General features: G+C 43.0%; 1 protein-coding gene across 1 annotated transcript in view; it reads left to right on the plus strand.

Moving 5' to 3' along the window:
- Positions 1 to 25683, plus strand: part of cps1 (carbamoyl-phosphate synthase 1, mitochondrial) — a 289732-nt gene that overhangs the window by 155525 nt on the left and 108524 nt on the right. Inside the window, exon 29 of the mRNA XM_051930296.1 lies at positions 269 to 346. Coding sequence (XP_051786256.1) covers positions 269 to 346 — 78 coding nt within the window. The remainder of the gene's footprint in view (positions 1 to 268; positions 347 to 25683) is intronic.

A 25683-nucleotide genomic window follows, 5' to 3' on the forward strand; every position in this document is an offset into this window, starting at 1 on the left:
GTTCTTCCCGTGTCTGCGTGGGTTTCCTCCCACAGTCCAAAGACATGCAGGTTAGGTGTATTGGCGATCCTAAATTGTGCTTGGTGTGTGTGTCCTGCATTGGGCTGGCACCCTGCCCGGAGTTTGTTTCCTGCCTTGCCCCTTGTTTTGGCTGGGATTAGCTCCAGCAGACCCCCGTGACCCTGTAGTTAGGATATAGCGGGTTGGATAATGGATGGATAGATAAATGTTTGTACATAACATTTTCCTTTTTTTTCTTTCCAAACAGGAGCATCCAGTAGTGATTACTAAATTTATTGAAGGAGCAAGGGAAGTGGAGGTGGATGCGGTGGCCAAAAAGGGCAAGGTAGGAGATGGCTTCTCTCTGCTTGGAAAAAAAGAAAAAAATACCCGTCTGATACATAGCGGTTATCCTAAACAATGCGGTCATCTTGTCTGACAACTGAATACCCAACAATTAAAAAAAAAAAAATTACTACAATTTTGGAGAATCCCACAAAATCCTGCTGACTACGCTAAATGTTTTATTGTAAAAGAGTCCACAAAAGTCACTGTAACCTCCTCTAGAGTTCTCTTTTTATTGTTGGACATAGAAATTCCTAAATAATGTTCCTGAATTTGTTAACTTGGTTTTACGTGTACGCCCTAAAATGTTTACCACTGGAATCCTTACTAAGGGCAGGCTGCATTCTGCTGAGGCCAATGTTATTCTCGGTTTTCCACCCCTGAAAGAATATCACGCTGAACTTCTGCAGTACGCGGGTGTTGTACCGTGTTAGCCATTATGACTGTAGTGAGAAGTCAAGCACAATGACAGCTTTGATTGGCTAACTAAAAAGATTACAGTATGCAAGCTGTCGAGGCAACTCAGGGACCATCTTCAGGCGAGATGTAATTATGTAATTGCTTTGTAGTTGTAATTGTTTGTAATTGTAATTCTTTGCAATTGTAATTGTTTGTAATTGATTCCTAATGATTGTAATTGATTTAATAGATTACATCTTGCCTGAAGACGGTTCCTGAGTTGCCTTGAAAGCTTGCATACTGTAATCTTTATAGTTAGCCAATAAAAGGTGCCATTTTGCTTGAGTTCTCACTACACTGAACCTCTGCACTGGCATACGTGGTAGGAGGGGGTGGTTCGCCCCGGGCAGCACATTTTTTTTGGGTGGGTGGCATTATTGGCCTAAAGGCTCAGTACAATTCATGTGTAAGCAGCAGGGTTCAGAAAACATATCACTCATGAATGAAAGAAGTCAAATTCTCTGATTTTTACCCACAAATGCTTCAAAAATCATTTTCAGACTGTCCTTCCGTGATGGCATCAGACGCGGCAGTTGAAATTTATGACACAATAACAAAAATAAACATAAACATTACACCAATAATAATTTCTAGAAAGATAAACAACTAATTTACAATTTATAATTTTGTTTTGTTATCAATCCAAATGCATTCTTGCACTGCACAGAAAACATCCCCACCTATCACTTGTACACTACACTGGTTTTTGTTTTTGCAGCGTAATTATATTAAACTAATAATAAGAACACAGCTTATCAGTGCGTCTATACTACAGTCATATGAAAATGTCTGGGAACCCCTCTTAATTCTTTGGATTTTTGTTTCTCATTGGCTGAGCTTTCAAAGCAGCAACTTCCTTTTAATATCTGACATGCCTTATGGACACAGTAGTATTTCAGCAGTGACATTAAGTTTATTGGATTAACAGAAAATATGCAATATGCACCATAACAACATTAGACAGGTGCATAAATGTGGGCACCCCAACAGAGATATGACATCAATACTTAGCTGAGCCTCCTTTTCAAATCTAACAGCCTCTAGACGCTGTCCTCCTATAGCCTCTGATGTGTGTCTGATTCTGGATGGAGGTCTTGTTGACCATTCTTCATACAAAATCTCTCCAGTTCAGTTCAATTTGATGGACAGCCTGCTTCAAATCATCCCATAGATTTTCGATGATATTCAAGTCAGGGGACTGTGACGGCCATTCCAGAACATTGTACTTCTCCCTCTGCATGAATGCCTTTGTAGATTTTGAACTGTGTTTTGGGTCGTTGTCTTGCTGGAATATCCAACCCCTGCGTAACTTCAACTTTGTGACTGATGCTTGAACATTATCCTGAAGAATTTGTTGATTTTGGGTTGAATTCATCCTTCCCTCGACTTTAACAAGGACCCCAGTCCCTGAACTAGCCACACAGCCCCACAGCATGATGGGACCTCCACCAAATGTGACAGTAGGTAGCAGGTGTTTTTTCTTGGAATGTGGTGTTCTTCTTCCGCCATGCAAAGCGCTTTTTCTTCTGACCAAATAACTCAATTTTTGTCTCATCAGTCCAAAGCACTTTGTTCCAAAATGAATCTGGCTTGTCTAAATGAACATTGGCATACAACAAGCGACTCTGTTTGTGCCGTGAGTGCAGAAAGGGCTTCTTTCTCATCACCCTGCCATACAGATGTTCTTTGTGCAAATTGCTCTGAATTGTAGGACGATGTACAGATACACCATCTGCAGCGAGATGTTCTTGCAGGTCTTTGGAGGTGATCTGTGGGTTGTCTGTCACCATTCTCACAATCCTGCTCATGTGCCGCTCCTGTATTTGTCTTGGCCTGCCAGACCTGCTGGGTTTAACAGCAACTGTGCCTGTGGCCTTCCATTTCCTGATTCCATTCCTTACAGTTACAGAAACTGACAGTTTAAACCTCTGAGATGGCTTTTTGTAGCCTTCCCCTAAACCAGGAGACTCAACAATCTTTGTTTTCAGATCTTTGGAGAGTTGCTTTGAGGATCCCATGCTGTCACTCTTCAGAGGAGAGTCAAAGGGAAGGAAGCACAACTTGTAATTGACCACCTTAAATACCTTTATATCTCATGATGGACACACCTGTCTATGAAGGCTTAACGAGCTCATCACACCAAGTAATCAGCATTGAGCAGTGACAGCCATTCAAATCAGCACAATGACAAGGGGACCCACATTTGTGCACAGCCAGTTTTTCACATTTGATTTAATTTCATACAACTAAATACTGCGTCACTAAAAATCTTTGTTCATAAAACACTGCAGTACTCAGATGTTCCTAGGAAATGAAAGACAGACGACTGTTATCTGTTTTGTAAAAAGGAGAGTCAATTATTAGGCAGGCTGACAGGGTTTCCTAAACTTTTTCATAGGACTGTAATTGACTTACTCTTGAAGACTCCGACCCCTTAATTGTTTCTTTTTCCTTAATTAGCAACCAAACAATAATGAAATACAACTGGTGTCCATCATACAATATCTAAAAACAAAGAAAGGTGAAGGTCTCAGGAATGCTGATCTGCTCAGGTCCCCAGTGCTCTTAGAAAAGAGAAGATCGACAATTTCAGAAATGTCTGCTAATGCAGCACGGGAGCAGCAATAAGCCATGGAATTAATGAACGGGTTTAATTAACGATGAGATTCGGCACCTCATTAAGCAACTGGTTGGAGTGAAATTGGTTGGAGTTGAAGGCCCTGACTTAGCTGGTCTTCTGTCGGCTCACTCACTTCACATTTCATTTCTGTTTGGGTGCCAATTCAGGAAAGAAATGAAGCAATTCAGATGGATGATAAAGAAGGTCAGAGGAGCAAATTTTAAAAAAGCAATTAAATTCAAATGAATGCACAAGGAGCGGCACGGTGGCGCAGTGGTTAGCGCTGCTGGGTGTGCTTCTTGCGTGGAGTTTGCATGTTCTCCCCGTGTCTGCGTGGGTTTCCTCCCACAGTCCAAAGACATGCAGGTTAGGTGGATTGACGATTCTAAATTGGCCCTAGTGTGTGCTTTGGGGGTGTGTGTGTGTGTCCTGCGCTGGGTTGGCACCCTGCCCGGGATTGGTTCCTGCCTTGTGCCCTGTGTTGGCTGGGATTGGCTCCAGCAGACCCCCGTGACCCTGTGTTTGGATTCAGCAGGTTGGAAAATGGATGGATGAATGCACAAGACGTTAACCCTTAAACTGCCACATACTTGAGGGGTTAATGCACCCCTGGATGCCAAATACTTTTTTTTGCTGCACTTTTTAAGTAAACGTCACAACTCACAAAGAAAAACTGAAATTTGAATGCAGGGGTGGCAACTAAGGCAATCGCCCCAGGCCCCAGCGCCTGAGGAGGGCCCCGTGATAGGAGATTGCGATCAACAATGTCACAAAACAGACTGTGCAGTTTAGCTATTTTGTTAATTGAAAAGGAACTTGCCTCAACATTGGATTACGAGGATCTTATCAACGATTTTGCTCAGCGAAAAGCCAGAAAAGTGGACTTCCGTCTGTGCCTGTCAAAGCAGCTGTTTGGTAAGTGTTCGTTTTATTACAAGTGTTCTGGTTCTCCGTAATTAAATAAATTTGCCGACTCCAGTGGGTTTGGCAGAAACGACTGTTATCTAATTTAATTTTGCGTGCAAAATGTTTCTGAATCATTAATTAAGTTGGTTAAAGGCCACTAAACCAATATAAGAACAATTACAATACGTAATGTAATCAAACGGCCAATGGTACCTACATAAGGCGGTTCTATTCAATAAGGGCGCGCACAAAAAGGCGAGCTTCAAAAGGGTGACCTCAATTGGGCGCAGCGAATAAAGGCAAACACAACAAAATTATTACAGAAAATTTATTAGATAAAGGCAATGGTTGAACGTATAAAAATCCGAAAGCAAGAATATTAAAACATTCGCTCAATTGAGGTAGCCCTTTTGAAGCTCGCCTTTTTGTGTACGCCCTTATTGAAGGATACCACATAAGGCACCATGTTTTTTAACAATAATAAGGCGTACCACATTAGAGGCAGACAAGCCCGTGTGCGTGGCGGTACGGTATACAGCCTACACTTATGGCTCTCGGCCCCGCATATGACACTCGCCCAAGGCCCCGCGTACTCCTAAGGCCGCCTCTTATTTTCATGCAAAGAGCATCACAATTACTGCAACACTGATCATGTTACACACTGCCAATGAACTGCAAAAAGTATTAAAAAAAACTGCTGCAACAATATGTACAAGGTGCAAGTAACGCCATTGATGAAATTCAGTAAATCACAGAGCCAACTGCACTTGAATGGCTGCAGGCAGGCACACAGAGGCCAGCGCTGACACTTGCAGGCAGTCTAGTGCAGCAGCTCAATCCCAGGGACAGTGATGCTGTAGTTCTGCTGTGGTCACGAGCTGGCTGCTCAACGAATATACGGCACGAACTGATCAACTCCAGCGTACTGGCATATTGCTCTTGGAAGCCACTATAGCCAGTTGTGGCGTTTAATGAATGTATGTCGCCGAATATACTCGGCTCCGGCGTGCTGGCAAACTGCACTGAGACACAACTGTAGCCGGTTGTGGCATTCAACGAATGTCCATCCATCCATTATCCAACCCGCTATATCCTAACTTCAGGGGTCACTGGGGGTTCTGCTGGAGCCAATCCCAGCCAGCACAGGGGGCAAGGCAGGAAACAAACCCCGAGCAGCCCACCGCAGGGTGCGCACACACACAAACACACACACATACACACGAAGCACACACTAGGGACAATTTAGGAGCGCCAATGCACCTAACCTGCATGTCTTTGGACTGTAGGAGGAATCCCACGCAGACACAGGGAGAACATGCAAACTACACGCAGGGAGGACCCGGGAAGTGAACCCAGGTCTCCATACTGCGAGGCAGGAGTGCCACCCACTGCACCATCAACGTATGTACTTTGCCAAATATACTCGGCTCCGGCGTGCAGGCAAATTGCATTGGGAACCAACTATAGGATTTAAGGGTTAATTAGCAGCATAAACCGGGCACTTGTTAGAATGAAAACCTGCAGCCACGGTGGTCCTCCAGGACCGGACTTGGCGACTCCTGTTCCAGAAGGCCTGTCCTGCTTGGGAACTCTCAAGTTCAGAACACTTGTAGTGGAGGAAACTGGGAAGAAGATTCTAAAGATTCTAAAGATTTTAAGGGGCAAGTATTGTGGGGTGTACTGTATGATGTGAAACAGTGCTGACAAGCTCAGGAACATTATTTAGGTACTCCCTGGAGTAATATGTCCACCAGAAATTAAAAAATAAGTGAATCTTAAGAGGAAAAAGTGCCTTTTATGGTGGTGTGCTGAGGAGGCAGCATAAAGAGGAGGGACGCCTCACGCCTGGACAAGCTGGTGAGGAAGGCAGGCTCTATTGTAGGCACGGAGCTGGACAGTTTGACATCCGTGGCAGAGCGACGGGCGCTGAGCAGACTCCTGTCAATCATGGAGAATCCAAGGCATCCACTAAACAGGATCATCTCCAGACAGAGGAGCAGCTTCAGCGACAGACTGCTGTCACCGTCCTGCTCCACTGACAGACTGAGGAGATCATTCCTCCATCACACTATGTGACTCTTCAATTCCACCCGGGGGGGTAAATGTTAACATTATATAAAGTTATTGTCTGTCTGTATACCTGCCATGCACTCTCCACCTTGCACTTTTTGACCTGCTCTGCGTTTTTATCACTCTTTAATTAATATTATATTTATCAGTATGCTGCTGCTGGAGTAAGTGCCTTCCAGTTCTATCTATCTATCTATCTATCTATCTATCTATCTATCTATCTATCTATCTATCTATCTATCTATCTATCTATCTATCTATCTATCTATCTATCTATCTATCTATCTATCTATCTATCTATCTATCTATCTATCTATCTATCTATATAGTGCCTTCCAGTTCTATCTATCTATCTATCTATCTATCTATCTATCTATCTATCTATCTATCTATCTATCTATCTATCTATCTATCTATCTATCTATCTATCTATTATATAGTGCCTTCCAGTTCTATCTATCTATCTATCTATCTATCTATCTATCTATCTATCTATCTATCTATCTATCTATCTATCTATCTATCTATCTATCTATCTATCTATCTATCTATCTATCTATCTATCTATATAGTGCCTTCCAGTTCTATCTATCTATCTATCTATCTATCTATCTATCTATCTATCTATCTATCTATCTATCTATCTATCTATCTATCTATTATATAGTGCCTTCCAGTTCAATCTATCTATCTATCTATCTATCTATCTATCTATCTATCTATCTATCTATCTATCTATCTATCTATCTATTATAGAGTGCCTTCCAGTTCTATCTATCTATCTATCTATCAATCTATTATATAGTGCCTTCCAGTTCTATCTATCTATTATATAGTGCCTTCTAGTTCTATCTATCTATCTATCTATCTATCTATCTATCTATCTATCTATCTATCTATCTATCTATCTATCTATCTATCTATCTATCTATCTATCTATCTATCTATCTATCTATCTTCATGATAAAACATTTGGCATAGTCAGCAGGATTTTGTAGGATTCTCCAAAGTTTAAGGGAGTTTTTTTGGGGTATCCTGTATTTACACAAGAGGTTTCAGGGGGTCATTATAGTGCCCGATGTGGAGTATGATTTGCCATGCCCAAATGTTACTGCCCACAAGCCTGTTTTAGTCAGGCGCCACTCTCAATAAAATGCCAGGTGGGTTGCTTGCTCTTTTATTCTAGTGGTCTGAGGCGCCCATTTTGCAGAATGGATGGATCCAAATAACAATGTGGATATAATGAGATTGATGCCACGTGGTTAAAGTGTAAATGGTGTGGTTTTGCTGTCTTTTTTTGCTGCTCTGGACTCCAAGTAGTCTCATGAAAGGGAGTCCTGGTACGGATGAGCCTCTTCGTGTCACAGTTTGTGAATACGATGCGTCGACCCTTCTGGGAGTGCAGCCGTCTCTCAGAAACAGATGGGCTTCATGGGAAATTCTAGAAGACTTATTATATATTGTCACAGTTTTACCGGGGCATTCCATGTGCCAATGAATATTGACGGAAATTAGAAATGAGAACGTTGCCTCAACAGTAGTCGTTTATCTGTTAATTCCTAGGCAGTTGTCAATGGCAAATTAATTAGATTTATTGAAGGTAATAAGCAAACCTTTAATTATTGTCATTAGTCAGCCTTGATGTGCAGCTTTTAGAAATCAGACAGTGGAGTCGCACTTTGAGCTATTTATTTATTTATTTATTTATTTTCAGGGGTGAGATGATAAAGTCGTTTTATAATTATTGGCAATTAAACATGTTCTTTAACGCAGCCATCGGGGAGGTGAATTAATTATGAGTGGCAATGCATTTCCATGACGTACTTCTGCTCAGTTTCTTCGCCCACTCTTTCCTGAATAGGTTGAAATCCATTTTAAAAAGCGTTACGCATGTAAAGATTCAATGCTGTGGTGTGTCCACTGCCTGTTTTTTTTTTTTTTTTTCAAAAAATTTCATTTTTTTTGATTAACATTTTTTCTTTATTTGCCTCTTGTAGACCAAAAAAAATCTATTTTTCATTTAAAAGGTACAAAAATGCTAAAAGCAGTAACAACATATGAATCGATCAAATCTACATTCAATTTCTTTTCTCCTCCAGTAGACATTCTCTAGGGAGGCTCCATAACTCGGTGAACAGCAACGGCTACCTCACAGCTCTCCAGGCCTTCACATGATCTCCCTGTGGCCGCCTCGGCTTTCTTTCCAGCCACTGGGGTTACTTCACGGAACCCAGACATGTTTGTGTGTGAGGTCAATGGGTGACTCTAAACTTTAAATGTGCATAAGTGATCAACTGGCAAAACTGCTCCTTGTGGGTTTCTGCCTTCCAGTAGATGCTATCTGGTATCCAAGACTCCTGGACTTGGGATTGAACAAGTTCAGTAATGGATGGATGGTCGTAATAATCGTCGTAATATAATGCACTGCTTGAGAAGAGTGAAGAATTGTGGTCTAGCCACTGAATAGTCTATTGAGACTGAGTCACGAAAGTGACTGTTAGGGAAAGGCAGCTGGTTGTCTTCATAGCTGGTGGTGAGGAAGAGGAGGGTCTGGTGGGGAATAGCTGGAAATGAGGTCAGAAGGAGGGTGTGATCTGAAGGTGGAAGCGGAAGTGGAATCTGTTTGGGCTTCAGGTGGCTTTCACAACAGATGATCTGCAGAGGAGGGAGAAAAGACATTAGTGCACCTCATCAACCCTTGTCCCGGTGTTTCACTCTTAGATAAGTCCATTGAATGCTTCCTATGTGCACGTGTGTGACAAGATAGATAGATAGATAGATAGATAGATAGATAGATAGATAGATAGATAGATAGATAGATAGATAGATAGATAGATAGATATGAAAGGCACTATATAATGATAGATAGGTAATATGAAAGGCACTATATAATACATAGATAGATAGGTAATATGAAAGGCACTATATAATAGATAGGTAATATGAAAGGCACTATATAATACATAGATAGATAGATATGAATGGCACTATAGATAGATAGATAGATAGATAGATAGATAGATAGATAGATAGATAGATATGAATGGCACTATATAATAAGACAGATAGATAGGTAATATGGAAGGCACTATATAATAGATAGATAGATATGAAAGGCACTATATAATGATAGATAGATAGATATGAAAGGCACTATATAATGATAGATTGGTAATATGAAAGGAACTATATAATAGATAGATAGATAGATAGATAGATATGAAAGGCACTATATAATACATAGATAGATAGGTAATATGAAAGGCGATAGATAGATAGATAGATAGATAGATAGATAGATAGATAGATAGATAGATAGATAGATATGAATGGCACTATATAATAAGACAGATAGGTAATATGGAAGGCACTATATAATAGATAGATAGATAGATATGAAAGACACTATATAATGATAGATTGGTAATATGAAAGGAACTATATAATAGATAGATATGAAAGGCACTATATAATACATAGATAGATAGGTAATATGAAAGGCGACAGATAGATAGATAGATAGATAGATAGATAGATAGATAGATAGATAGATAGATAGATATGAATGGCACTATATAATAAGACAGATAGGTAATATGGAAGGCACTATATAATAGATAGATAGATAGATATGAAAGACACTATATAATGATAGATTGGTAATATGAAAGGAACTATATAATAGATAGATAGATAGATATGAAAGGCACTATATAATACATAGATAGATAGGTAATATGAAAGGCGATAGATAGATAGATAGATAGATAGATAGATAGATAGATAGATAGATAGATAGATAGATATGAATGGCACTATATAATAAGACAGATAGGTAATATGGAAGGCACTATATAATAGATAGATAGATAGATATGAAAGGCACTACAGTATATAATGATAGATAGATAGATAGATATGAAAGGCACTATATGATAGATAGATAAATAGATAGATATGAAAGGCACTATATAGTGATAGATAGGTAATATGAAAGGCACTATATAATAGATAGATAGATAGACACACTGCATTCAGCAAGCAGTCGTAGCTCTTCAGTTTCTGCCCACTTTACTGTGTTGCAGATTTAATTTTAAATGGATATATTTGACATGTTTGCCCATCATTCTACCCTCCATAACCCATGATGAGAGTGTGGTAACAAGTTTTCAGAAAGGTATGCAAACGTATTAAAAATCAAACATTAAATGTTCTCATTCCTGTAACTATTCAGACCCATAGCTCAAATCCTCGCCCTCATCCCGGGATATCTTGCCATGCCTGCCCCAAGTGTGGGACTCCTGGCAGTGCCCTCTGTTCAGAATCTCCCGCCATGCTGACAGCTCAGGTTATCTTGCCGTGTTTTCAATCCAGGATGCCAGATTTGTGAAGCAGAAGTATCAATCACCGCGTCACTGCCGTGCTGCCCAAATCACTGATTGCTTTATAGAACTAAATTCATCTTAATGAGCAATATGCAAAATATTTAGAGCAAATTGTAAAAAAAAAACAAAAAAAGAAGTACATTTGTATTTTATTTAGCCTGTAAAATTCCAGAACAGTAAAAAGGCACCGAAGAAGCCTCCAGAGGAAGGCCGCCATGTAGGCGTATTTTGTATTTTATTAATGTGTGGCCTACAGCCATGAATAAATGGATTTTTTTTTTCTTCACCCTCAAAAACGCCTCTGGTACGTGTCAACCGTCAGGAAATGGGCAGCCTCTTACAGTAGGCACCAACCTGTCGACATTATTTAATCAAAATCCATGTGATATGAAGCAGTGGAGGCAAACTGAAGCATTTGTTCTTGACCGATTACCTTCAGTCTGTTTTCATTGGTAATATAATCAGCTACGGGCCCGACATTTTTTTTTCCCCCCCAAAGTTGGTGGCTCCAAGTTCATTGCTGACTCAGCAAGTTCTGAAAGTTTAGCCGCGCACACATTTACATGGCACCGTACGTATTCATTAAATTCTTAGTTAACATTGGGCTTTGGTGTCAGCGCTCTGCCTTTAAATTATTAAGTGAACAGGGCGAGCTGTCGCTGCTTTCACAGGCGTTGTCACTGAAATCCTTATCATTGCCTGATGTCAGAAAACATTATCCAGTTTGTGAATTCCCTTTTATCACACAATGGTTTCTCTTTTTTTTTTCTGTAGGTTTCTTCCGGGCTGAGAGGTTTTATATTTATATATTTCTTTTCTTTTTGTTTTTTTTCCCCCTGTAGTTAGACCCTTTGGACCCAATTAGTAAATGGCTGGTTTGCAGGATCATAATAGCGGTTATGCGCTCAGTTATTTTGTTGATCAATATACGGTAGGGAACCAGCTGTTCTTTCCAGGAAAAATCTTTAAATGCTTAACATGGTTTCAGGCTCTGCTCTCCTACCTGTCTGGGGTCTTATCTCGAAGAGCAGATGGGACCGATGTGGCAAGCAAACCACTCGGTGTGCGCAAAAGTTGGCACCAAGACTTATGTGAAGATCGACTTTTGAGGGTTCATGAAGCTGTGAACGTTGTGGTTTGTGCTTCAGTGAGTGGGGGGGAATCAGTGAGGGGCGTCTGAGGTGGGCATTGTATGTGTGTGTGTGTGTGGGGGGGGGCTGGTAGAACTGCACAGAAGGAACGTGGTGGGGCAAACTGCATCAGACTTTGAATGATTCTTCGTGAGACTCCTACCTACTTCACCCGGGGGCCAAGGTGGTATGAGTCGAAACAGTAGAACATTACAACGATCGAGACGAGAACGGGCCATTCAGCCTCACAAAACTCGTTAGTCCTATCCACTTCATTCTTCTAAAATAAAACATCAAGTCGAGTTTGGAAAGTTCTTCAAGTCTTACTGTCTACCACGCTACTTGGTAGCTTATTCCAAGTGTCAGCCACCACACCACCATGCTCCTCCAGTCTGGCTGAAGCCACATGTATAATATAAACATCTGGAGACAACCAGGAGTGAGTTTTGCTTAAAAGTGGGTGGGAACAATTAGATAGATAGATAGATAGATAGATAGATAGATAGATAGAAGTGAAAGGCACTATATAATAATAGATAGATAGATAGATAGAAGTGAAAGGCACTATATAATAATAGATAGATAGATAGATAGAAGTGAAAGGCACTATATAATAATAGATAGATAGATAGATAGAAGTGAAAGGCACTATATAATAATAGATAGATAGATAGAAGTGAAAGGCACTATATAATAATAGATAGATAGATAGATAGAAGTGAAAGGCACTATATAATAATAGATAGATAGATAGATAGATAGATAGATAGATAGATAGATAGATAGATAGATAGATAGATAGATAGATAGATAGAAGTGAAAGGCACTATATAATAATAGATAGATAGATAGATAGATAGATAGATAGAAGTGAAAGGCACTATATAATAATAGATAGATAGATAGATAGATAGATAGATAGATAGATAGATAGATAGATAGAAGTGAAAGGCACTATATAATAATAGATAGATAGATAGATAGATAGATAGATAGATAGATAGATAGATAGATAGAAGTGAAAGGCACTATATAATAATAGATAGATAGATAGATAGATAGATAGATAGATAGATAGATAGATAGATAGATAGATAGATAGATAGAAGTGAAAGGCACTATATAATAGATAGATAGATAGATAGATAGATAGATAGATAGATAGATAGATAGATAGATAGATAGATAGATAGATAGATACTTTATTAATCCCAAGGGGAAATTCACATACTCCAGCACCAGCATACTGATACAAAAAACAATATTAAATTAAAGAGTAATAATAATGCAAGTAAAAACAGACAATAACTTTGTATAATGTTAATGTTTACCCTCCCAGTGGAATTGAAGAGTCGCATAGTGTGGGTGAGGAACGATCTCCTCAGTCTGTCAGTGGAGCAGGACGGTGACAGCAGTCTGTCGCTGAAGCTGCTCCTCTGTCTGGAGATGATCCTGTTCAGTGGATGCAGTGGATTCTCCACGATTGACAGGAGTCTGCTCAGCGCCCGTCGCTATGCCACGGATGTCAAGCTGTCCAGCTCCGTGCCTACAATAGAGCCTGCCTTCCTCACCAGTTTGTCCAGGCGTGAGGCGTCCTTCTTCTTTATGCTGCCTCCCCAGCACACCACTGCGTAGAAGAGGGCGCTCGCCACAACCGTCTGATAGAACATCTGCAGCATCTTATTGCAGATGTTGAAGGACGCCAGCCTTCTAAGGAAGTATAGTCAGCTCTGTCCTCTCTTGCACAGAGAATCAGTATTGGCAGTCCAGTCTAATGCTTTGCTGGCACGAAGTCTCCTCAGCTCTCTGCTCACTTGCGCTGTTGTAATTTTGGGTGGGGATGTCTCTCCTATGCTGGTATTAGCAGAAGGATGTGTGGATGGTGCAGTACTCCGAGGTGAGAGTGAGAGTGGGTTAGGGTGGTCAAACCTGTTAAAGAAGTTGTTCATTTGGTTTGCTCTCTTCACGTCTCTCTCAATGGTGGTACTCCGCTTTGAGCTGCAGCCAGTGATGATCTTCATCCCATCCCACACTTCCTTCATGCTGTTATTCTGCAACTTCTGCTCCAGCTTTCTCCTGTACTGCTCCTTCGCCGCCCTGAGCTGGACTCTGAGTTCCTTCTGCACGCGCTTGAGTTCATGCTGATCACTGCCTTTAAAAGCCCTTTTCTTCTGTTTCAAAAGGCCCTTGATGTCACTTGTAATCCATGGCTTGTTGTTAGCATAGCAGCGTGCAGTTCTTACTGGAACTACAATGTCCATACAGATGTTGATGTAGTCAGTAGTGCAGTCAACAACTTCCTCAATGTTCTCACTATGTAATCCCTGTAGGATATACCAGTCTGTAGTTCCAAAGCATTCTCTCAGAGCCTGCTCTGCCTCCGGGGTCCACTTCCTGAATGAGCGTGTGGTTGTAGGTAGGACCCTCACTCTTGGTTTGTAGTGAGGCTGAAGCAGAACCAGGTTATGATCTGCTTTCCCAAGCGCAGGTAGCAGGGTGGCGCTCTATACGTCTTTAATGTTTGCATACAGTAAGTCAATAGTCTTATTTCCCCGGGTGTTACAGTCCACATACTGGGAGAAGGCAGGTAATGTTTTGTCCAGCGTCACATGGTTAAAGTCTCCAGCGATTAGCACAAGTGCCTCAGGGTGCTGCATTTGTAACTTAGCAACAGTAGAATGGATGATGTCACTCGCTGTCTCCACGTCCGCCCGAGGAGGGATGTACACGATGACAACAATGACGTGTCCAAACTCCCTGGGCAAGTAATAGTGACACAAACTTACGGCCAACAGTTCGAGGCCTCACCTGGAGTACTGGGTGCAGTTTGGTCTACAAAAGGACATAACAGCACTAGAAGAAGTCCAGAAAAGAGCAACAAGGCTAATTCAGGACTACAGGGGATGAGTTAGGAGGAAAAGATTAAAAGTCTTAGGAGTCGTAGTGGACTTGACACTATCAACTACCAGACTGTGTGCAGAAGCCATGAAGAAGGAAAACAGAATGTAAGGTTATATAGCGCCTTGATATGTGGAGTACAAGTCACAGGAGGTTCTGCTCAAGCTTTATAACACACTGATGAGGCCCCATCTGGAGCACTGGGTGCAGTTTTGGTCTACAAAAGGACATAACAGCACTAGAAGAAGTCCAGTGATGAGTGACCAGGCTGATTCCAGGGCTACAGGAGATGACAACTAAAAGTACGCCTCGTGAGAAGGATTTAGGAGTCTCATAGTGGACTCGACATTATCAACTACCGGACAGTGTTCAGAAGCCACTAAGAAGACTAACACAATGTCAGATTATATAGCACCTTGACGTGCATAGACTACAAGTCCAAGGAGGTTCTGCTCAAGCTTTATAACACACTGGTGAGGCCTCCTCTGGAGTACTGAGTGCAGTTTTGCTCTCCAGGCTACAAAAAAGACATAATGGCACAAGAAGAAATCCAGAGAAGAGCAATTAGGCTGATTCAAGGACTACAGGGGGTGAGTTAGGAGGAAAGATTAAAGGATTTAGGAGTCATAGTGGACTCCTCACTATCAACTGCCAGCCAGTGTTCAGAAGTCATGATGAAGTCTAATAGAATGTCAGGTTACATAGCACCCTGATATGTGGAGTACAAGTCACAGGAGGTTCTGCTCAAGCTTTATAACACACTGGTGAGGCCTCATCTGGAGCACTGGGTGCAGTTTTGGTCTCCAAGCTACAAAAAGGACATAACAGCACTAGAGAAAGTCCAGAGAAGAGCAATCAGGCTGATTCCAGGGATACAGGAAATGATTTATGAGGAAAGACCAAAGGACTTAGGAGTCGCAGTGGACTTGTCAGTATTAACTGCCCAAGTGTGTTCAGAAGCTATGAAGAAGGCTAACAGAATGTCAGGTTATATAGCGCCTTGATGTGTGGAGTACAAGTCACACGAGGTTATTCTGAAGCTTTATAATGCACTGGTGAGGCCTCATCTGGAGTACTGGGTGCAGTTTTGGTCTCCGGGCTACATAAAGGACATAGCAGCACTAGAGAAAGTCCAGAGAAGAGCAACTAGGCTGATTCAGTTCTTCAGGGGATGAGTTAGGAGGAAAGACTAAAAGACTTAGGAGTCATAGTGGACTTGACACTGTGAACTGCCAGACGGTGTGCAGAAGCCATTAAGAAGGTTAACAGAATGTCAGGTTATATAGCGCCTTGATGTGTGGAGTACAAGTCCAAGGAGGTTCTGCTCAAGCTTTTTAACACATCTCATCTGGATTACTGAGTGCAGTTTTGGTCTCCAAAAGGACATAACAGCATAGGAAAAAGTCCACAGAAGAGAGACAAGGCTGATTCCAGGGCTACAGGGAATGAGTTATGAAGAAAGATTAGAATATTTAGGAGTTGTAGTGGACTCATCACTATCAACTGGCAGACTATGTGCAGAAGCCATGAAGAAAACTACCAGAATGGCAGGTTATATAGCGCCCTGATATGTGGAGTACAAGTCACAGGAGGTTCTGCTTAGTCTTTATAACACACTGGTGAGGCCTCATCTGGAGTACTGAATGCAGTTTTTGTCCACAAAAGGACATAACAGCACTAGGAGAAGTCCAGAGAAGAGAGACTAGGCTGATTCCAGGGCTACAGGAGATGACAATTGAAAGTACGCCTCATGAGAAGGATTTAGAAGTCTCATAGTGGACTTGACACTATCGACTACCAGACAGTGTTCAGAAGCCACTAAGAGACTGACACAATGTCAGGTTATATAGCGCCTTGACGTGTGTGGAATACAAGTCCAAGGAGGTTTTGCTCAAGCTTTATAACTCACTGGTGAGGCCTCATCTGAAATATTGGGTGCAGTTTTGGCCTCCAGATTACAAAAAGGACATAGCAGCACTAGACGAAGTCCAGAGAAGAGCGATTAGGCTGATTCCAGGGCTACAGGGGATGAGTTATGAAGAAAGATTAAAATATTTAGGAGTCGTAGTGGACTCGTCAGTATCAACTGACAGACAGTGTGCAGAAGCCATGAAGAAAACTACCAGAATGTCAGGTTATATAGCACCCTGAATTGTGGAGTACAAGTCACAGGAGGTTCTGCTCAAGCTTTATAACACACTGGTGAGGCCTCATCTGGAGTACTGAGTGCAGTTTTGGTCTACAAAAGGACATAACAGCACTAGGAGAAGTCCAGAGAAGAGAGACCAGGCTGATTCCAGGGCTACAGGAGATGACAATTGAAAGAATGCCTCATGAGAAGGATTTAGGAGTCTCATAGTGGACTTGGTACTATCTACTACAAAAGAGTGTTCAGAAGCCTCTAAGAAGACTGACACAATGTCAGGTTATACAGCGCCCTGATGTGTGGAGTACAAGTCAAAGGAGGATTTGCTCTAGGTGCAGTTTTGGTCTCCAGATTACAAAAAGGACATAGCAGCACTAGAAGAAGTCCAGAGAAGAGCGATTAGGCTGATTCCAGGGCTACAGATGATGAGTTATGAAGAAACATTAAAAGAGCTGAGCCTTTACAGTTTAAGAAAAAGAAGATTAAGAGGAGACCTGACTGAAGTGTTTCAAATTATGAAGGGAATTAGTCCAGTGGATCGAGATGGTGACTTTAAATTGAGTCACAGTTGAAAACTTGTTAAGGGTAAATTTCACACAAACATTAGGAAGCTTTTTCTGACACATTGAACCACAGACACTTGGAATAAGTGACCAAGTAGTGTGGCAGACAGGAGGACTTTATGAGCTTCCAAAACTCAACTTGATGTTATTTTAGAAGAGTTAAGTGGATGCGACTGGCAAGCTTTGTTGGGCTGAATGGCCTGTTCTCATCCAGATTGTTCTAATTTTGTAAAGAACATCATGTGATTTGGTATGGCAGGCAGAAACCACACCACAATGGCGTGAAAGATTGTTGCAATGAAAGACTAAGTGCTAAGCTATTGTGCACAGCTGGCCGTCTTTAGAAATCTAGTACAATACAGTACAATGTATTTTTATACAGCTCAGAATCATACAAGGAGTGCTGCAGTGGACTTTAACAGGCCCTGTCTTTTGACGGCCCCCTTGGACACTCTAAGAAGACAAGGAAAAACTCCCTAAAAAAAAAAACCCTTGTAGGGAAAAAAACAATGGAAGAAGTCTCGGGAATGACAATTCCAAGAGAGAGACCCCATTTCAGGTAGGTTGGGCATGCAGTGGTGGTAAATACAAGACAATCCCCAGAACAGAACACCAAGAATCCTCAGTACAATACGAGAGTACAACAATAATAATACGAGTACAGAGCAAAATGCAAGAGTAGATGATCTCACGTTTGTCCAGAATTGGCCGATTCTCATAATTTTGCTGGTTTTTTTGTTTGTATAAACTGCTTCACAATGTGTGTTGTCATAAACTTGACAAGAAGACACAAAATGTTTTGGGGCAGCCGCCCCGTATATTGTTTACATGGCTGCAAAAACTGAATGAATATTGAGAGTACAGGTTAGAGTCCACAACAGAACTGATCTGCTGACACAAAGATGGCGGCTTTAAAGGAGAGCGGAGGAAGTGACGTCATCCTTGGGCCCGGAACCGGAAGTGACGTCATCATAAGGACTAGAACCAGAAATGTGGCGTCATTAAGGCCAGAACCAAAAGTGACAGTCATCAGTGGGGTCAGAACTGGAAGTGACATCATCCTTGGGCTCTGGACCAGAGATGACATCATCAGTGGGGCCGGAATCGAAAGTGGTGTCATTGAGGTCGGAACCAGAAGTGACGTCATCACTGGGGTTGGGACCGGAAGTGACATCATCAGTGGTTCCGGAACCAGAAGTGATGTCATCCTTAGGCCTGGGACAGGATATGATGTCATCAGTGAGACCGGACATGGAAAGTGGTGCTATTGGGGCCGGAACCAGAAGTGACGTCATCAGTGGGGGCGGAACCGTAAGTGATGTCATTGGGCCCGGGACAGAAAGTGACGTCATCAGTAGGGCTGGAATTGGAAGTGGAGTCATTGAGGCCGGAACCAGAAGTGACGTCATCAGTGGGGGCGGAACCGGAAGTGACATCATCAGTAGGGCCAGAACCAGAAGTGGTGTCATTGAGGCCAGAACCAGAAGTGATATCATCCTTAGGCCCGGGACTGAACATAACATCATCAGTGAGGCCGGACACGGAAAGTGGTGTCATTGAGGCCAGGACCAGAAGTGACGTCATCACTGGGGTTGGAACTGGAAGTGACATCATCAGTGGTTCCGGAACCAGAAGTGACATCATCCTTGGGCTCTGGACCAGAGATGACATCATCAGTAGGGCCGGAATTGGAAGTGGTGTCATTGAGGCCGGAACCAGAAGTGACGTCATCAGTGGGGGCGGAACCGGAAGTGACATCATCAGTAGAACCAGAAGTGGTGTCATTGAGGCCAGAACCAGAAGTGATGTCATCCTTAGGCCCGGGACTGAACATAACGTCATCAGTGAGGCCGGACACGGAAAGTAGTGTCATTGAGGCCGGGACCAGAAGTGACGTCATCAGTGGGGGCTGAACTGGAAGTGATGTCATCCTTGGGCCTGGGACAGAAGATGACGTCATCAGTGGGCCCGGAACCAAAAGTGGTGTCATTGAGGCCAGAACCAGAAGTGATGTCATTAGTGGGGGCGGAACTGGAAGTGGCATCATCCTTAGGCCAGGGACTAGAGGTGACATCATCATTGGGGCCCAGACACAAAAAGTGATGTCATTGAGGCCAGAACCAGAAGTGGCACTTTCTGTCCCGGGCCCAATGACATCACTTACGGTTCCGCCCCCACTGATGACGTCACTTCTGGTTCCGGCCCCAATAGCACCACTTTCCATGTCCGGTCTCACTGATGACATCATATCCTGTCCCAGGCCTAAGGATGACATCACTTCTGGTTCCGGAACCACTGATGATGTCACTTCCGGTCCCAACCCCAGTGATGACGTCACTTCTGGTTCCGACCTCAATGACACCACTTTCGATTCAGGCCCCACTGATGATGTCATCTCTGGTCCAGAGCCCAAGGATGATGTCACTTCCGGTTCTGACCCCACTGATGACTGTCACTTTGGTCAGAACCGGAAGTGACATCATCCTTGGGCTCTGGACCAGAGATGACATCATCAGTGGTGCCGGAATTGAAAGTGGTGTCATTGAGGTCGGAACCAGAAGTGGCATCATCTGGGCCAGGTGGAATTTCCTGTAACTGGTCTGCAGAGAAGTGAGAGAAAGGATCAGTAAACTCCGCCACCCCCTGGCCTGGCATGGAATTACTCTCATTCAGGCCCTTCAGTTGCCTCCTGTGCGCACGTATGTGACGTATTTGGTACGTTTTGAAGCTTTTCCACTGTGCCCCATAGATTATAATGTAAAGCGTCAGTGTGGGCAAGATCATTTTTAGAACTTTCTAGCAAATGCTTAAGCTTTGAACCCAATTTTGCGATGCAAATGCATATGTAGCCTGTTTGAGAAGAAATAAGTTTGACTTGAAAAAATGCCCAGCTTATGCTATAAGAGCAATTTTTACAACACGTTAGAGCGCAAGTGTGAATTGCAAAGAGCAGACATGCCATCCTACCCACCTCAGACTTACAGACCTTCAACCTTAAATTAGAAACATCAGATTCCAAAGCGGTGCATGAATGGAGGACTGGGGAGATGATTAACCTCATGGCCATGTCGCTCCTTGACACGTTCAGCAAGGCTCCTCTCGTCCTGACCTTCTCCTGTGAATTAGTCCACCATGCCGCCCCGGTGTTGGTCTCACTGCGAGTACATGATGTTTGCTTGTGGAGTTTGCTAGAAATCAATAAGGCCACACAGAGCCCAATCGTGGCAATGGCCCTCCTATAATGAGTCATTGAGTTTGTATTTTAATGGGCACCAAGTGTGAGTAGCCATCACTGCGGTGCCAGTCCAGGCCCAGGGAGCCAACAGTGTCTAATGTGTTAGCAGTGCCATGGGATTCGAGAAGAGAAGTAGAAAAGTTATTTTTCAGATCAGCCCATATTCTCGGAAAGTACATTTTTGGAAAAAATTGCCGCACTACTGAGTGAGTTCTGCTGTGCCAGTCATCCTTCTATAAAAGCACTCGATGCAGTAATTCAGGCAGAGAAAACAAAGGCACGCTCTCCCAACCCGGCGCCCCCTGCACGCCAATTGAAACCAATTTGAAGATTCTTCTGTGTTTGCCGCCACTAGAGTGTAAACAGCTTCTTCAGGGGGAAAGGGGGCTGGCAAATTTGGGGGGAGGGGAGGGGAGGGGGGGTGTTAGTATGGCTCAGTGGTGAGTCATGTGCCTCCTCGAGAACGGCTGCCAAATTAGAAAGCAGGCATGCTGGGAGAAAACAAAAAGTTCTCGATCTGATGCTGCCATGGCATCTTTTATTTTTTTTATATATACTTCTTTTCTTACATTTTCTATTGACAAACCTCTTAAATGGCGATTTATGTAGGGAAACAGACACAGATGTAACACACCGTCTCGACACGTTTTATTCCCAGTGCCCCTTGCAAGTGCCAACTTGAGCGATGCTGGGTTTACTCATTTGATCCCAACTCTCAGGTCTCCGTGCCCATCCATGCATCCATTATTAAGCTAGTAATTCTGGGGGCCTATCCCACAATGCAGGAATCAGCCCTGAATAGGCTGCGAGGGTACAGCATAGTGCCATCATAGGTGGCCCCTTTGACAATGGTTGCACTAAGTTAGTTAAATAAATCTTGTAAGGTGTGGCAGGCAGGGGCACCGGACTCCCTTCTTGTACATGCTCAGAAGGCACAGGAGGAAAACGGACCTGACAAAAGGGTGGAGGCCACTACCTAAACAGAAATCGGGGCATAAGGTGCCATGTAAGGAATGGGTACGCTGCCATCCCGGCAGGAATCAAAGGAAGAACATTTCCAAGCCAGGAGGCCATCTTAAAGCAAGGACAGGGGGAGTGGGATTATTACATGTTCCCCCTGAACTGCTAGATGGCAGCATCCCTGGGGGCAGCTACACCCACTGGACAACCGCAGGGCATGCTGGGATTTGTAGTGCTATAGATCAACCCTGTATGGGGCTACCCGGATGGAAGGGATGCTCCTCTTTTCAGGTCTGTTTTCTTCCTGTGACTCCCAGCCAGGCATGGAGAGGGGGTCCGCTCTGGCAGGGGTTTGCCACGACTTACAATCTCCTTAAAAGGTTGTTTTCTTTTCTTTTTCTTTCTTGGCCACAGTTAATGTAAATTTGTCAGTAATCAATGAATATGATAAATAAATCCATCCTACTCATCCTACTCATGGACACACACACACACACTCACTGTCTCAAAGACACAAACACACACACATGCACACACACAAACACTCATAGAAACAGAAACACACACACACTCACATATACAAACAAACACACACACGCACACACAGAAACACGCACACAAATATACACATACACTCTCATAGACACAAACACACACACGCGCACACACAAACAAACACACCCATGCACACAAACACTCATTGACACAAACACAAACAAACACACACACAAACACACGCACACAGTCTCATAGACACAAACACACACACACGCACACAAACACACACATACACACAAACACTCATTGACACAAACACACATATGCACACACACACACACAAACAAACACACACAGAAACACACACAGAAATGTGCGCATGCACACACACACACTCACTGTCTCATAGACACAAACACACATGCACACACACAAACACGCACACACAAACACTCATAGACACAGAAACACACACACACTCACATACACAAACAAACACACGCACACACAGAAACACACACATACCAACACACGCATACACTCATAGACACAAACACATACACACACATGCACACACACCCTCATAGACACAAACAAACACAAACACACACACTCGCACACGCAAACACACACATGCACACAAACACTCTGACACAAACACACCCTCATAGACACAAACACAAACACACACACAAACACACGCATACGCACTCTCATAGACACAAACTCACACAGACACACAAACAAACACACACACAAACACACGCACACAGTCTCATAGACACAAACACACACGCATGCACGCACACAAACACTCATTGACACAAACACACACACACACAAACAAACACACACAGAAACACACACACAGAAATGTGCGCATGTACACACACACACTCACTGTCTCATAGACACAAACACACATGCACACACACAAACACGCACACACAAACACTCATAGACACAGAAACACACACACACTCACATATACAAACAAACACACGCACACACAGAAACACACACATACCAACACACACACACCCTCATAGACACAAACAAACACAAACACACACACTCGCACACGCAAACACACACATGCACACAAACACTCTGACACAAACGCACACACACACCCTCATAGACACAATCACAAACACACACACAAACACACGCACACACAGAAATACACACAAACACTCATAGACACAAACACACACCCACACACACAGAAATGCATGCACGCACACACGCACACACAGACAGACTGTCATAGACACACACACACGTACACATCAAGGGCAAACCGTTTGTGTTTCCAGACAGTTAACCCGATCCCCAAACACTCAACGCCACACATGCATTTTTTAAACTTGATTAAAAAACAAGAATGCGTTTATTTTGCCACAAGTGCAATAAGCAGACACAAAAAAAGGTTCTTTCATTTCAGTATCTTTAGCAGAAGTTGTGTGCTTGTCACAATTTCAAAGTTTTAAATGTGTTATTTTAAATGAGATTGGGGCTACGTTCACATTAGCGGGCAGAAGTGACTCAAATCCAATTTTTCACCTTAATGTGACACAAATCTGATGTTTTCAGGGCTGCGGGGACACAAATCAAATCTGATCTGAGCCACCTTTATATGGGCTCCTCTCCAATTCGTGACCAAGCGACGTGAATGACAACGGTCAGATTGGAACTCCTCTGTTGTTTTGCCAGTATGAGTGGGCTGAGCGCTGTCATCATTTACGTACAGTAATGTATATAAATATTGAGAAATGCATTGTGGTACAGAGTGAAGGGCAGAGTCCCAAAAGTAGTTGGGGTGCCAGCCTGGGCTTTCGATATCAAGCACAAAGTAAGAAAGCAAACAGTCACACGATGGCGCTAAAGTATAAGCCTTACACTTAAGCAGCATTTCTCTTCTTCTCGAAGTCCAGTTGAGAGCTCCGTCCTGCTGAGAGTTCGAGTCGCGAGTGAGACACCTTCTGCGGGGGACTGGCTCTTTTATAGGTTCCAGCCCTGGAAGAGGCGGGGCGTATGGGTGTGATGGGGGCGTGACCAGTCAGTCTTCTCTGAACTGCAGAGGGAAGAGGCAAGACATTTAGTGACTGCGCCCGGGGTCGCGCCCGGGGTCGTACTGCAGATCTGATCCTGCAAGGTGATCCTCATAATAATTTTTATTCATGTGTGTAGTTTTTAAGATGTAAATTCATATTAGTTTCAATAATCACAAACTACACATGAGCGGCACGGTGGCACAGTGGTAGCGCTGCTGCCTCACAGTAAGGAGACTTGGGGTTCACTTCCCGGGTCCTCACTGCGTGGAGTTTGCATGTTCTCCCCGTGTCTGTGTGGGTTTCCTCCCACAGTCCAAAGACATGCAGGTTAGGTGGATTGGTGATCCTAAATTGTCCCTCGTGTGTGCTTGGTGTGTGTGTGTGTGTGTCCCGCCATGCTTCACTGTGGGGACTGTATTGGACAAGTGATGAGCAGTGCCTGGTTGTCTCCACACATACCTCAGTGCAAGACACATGACAGCCCACATGGAGTTTGCTAAAAGACACCTGAAGGACTCTGAGATGGTGAGAAATAAGATTCTCTGGTCTGATGAGACCAAGATAGAACTTTTTGGCCTTAATTCTAAGCGGTATGTGTGGAGACAACCAGGCACTGCTCATCACTTGTCCAATACAGTCCCCACAGTGAAGCATGGCGGGGGCAGCATCATGCTGTGGGGGTGTTTTTCAGCTGCAGGGACAGGACGACTGGTTGCAATCGAGGGAAAGATGAATGCGGCCAAGTACAGGGATATCCTGGACAAAAACCTTCTCCAGAGTGCTAAGGACCTCAGACTGGGCCGAAGGTTTACCTTCCAACAAGACAATGACCCTAAGCACACAGCTAAAATAACAAAGGAGTGGCTTCACAACAACTCTGTGACTGTTCTTGAATGGCCCAGCCAGAGCCCTGACTTAAACCCAATTGAGCATCTCTGGAGAGACCTAAAAATGGCTGTCCACCAACGTTTACCATCCAACCTGACAGAACTGGAGAGGATCTGCAAGGAGGAATGGCAGAGGATCCCCAAATCCAGGTGTGAAAAACTTGTTGCATCTTTCCCAAGAAGACTCATGGCTGTATTCGCTCAAAAGGGTGCTTCTACTAAATACTGAGCAAAGGGTCTGAATACTTAGGACCATGTGATATTTCAGTTTTTCTTTTTTAATAAATCGGCAACAATTTCAAAAATTCTTTTTTTTGTCTGTCAATATGGGGTGCTGTGTGTACATTAATGAGGAAAAAATTAATTTAAATGATTTTAGCAAATGGCTGCAATATGACAAAGAGTGAAAAATTGAAGGGGGTCTGAATACTTTCCGTACCCACTGTATATGTATATGTCATTAAATTCTTATCACCATGTAATATTTTTATTACACAAGCAGGCATTGCTCAGGCTATTTACTG

Source organism: Erpetoichthys calabaricus, chromosome 8, assembly GCF_900747795.2.
Source record: "Erpetoichthys calabaricus chromosome 8, fErpCal1.3, whole genome shotgun sequence".
In the NCBI taxonomy this organism is placed as follows: Eukaryota; Metazoa; Chordata; class Cladistia; order Polypteriformes; family Polypteridae; genus Erpetoichthys; species Erpetoichthys calabaricus.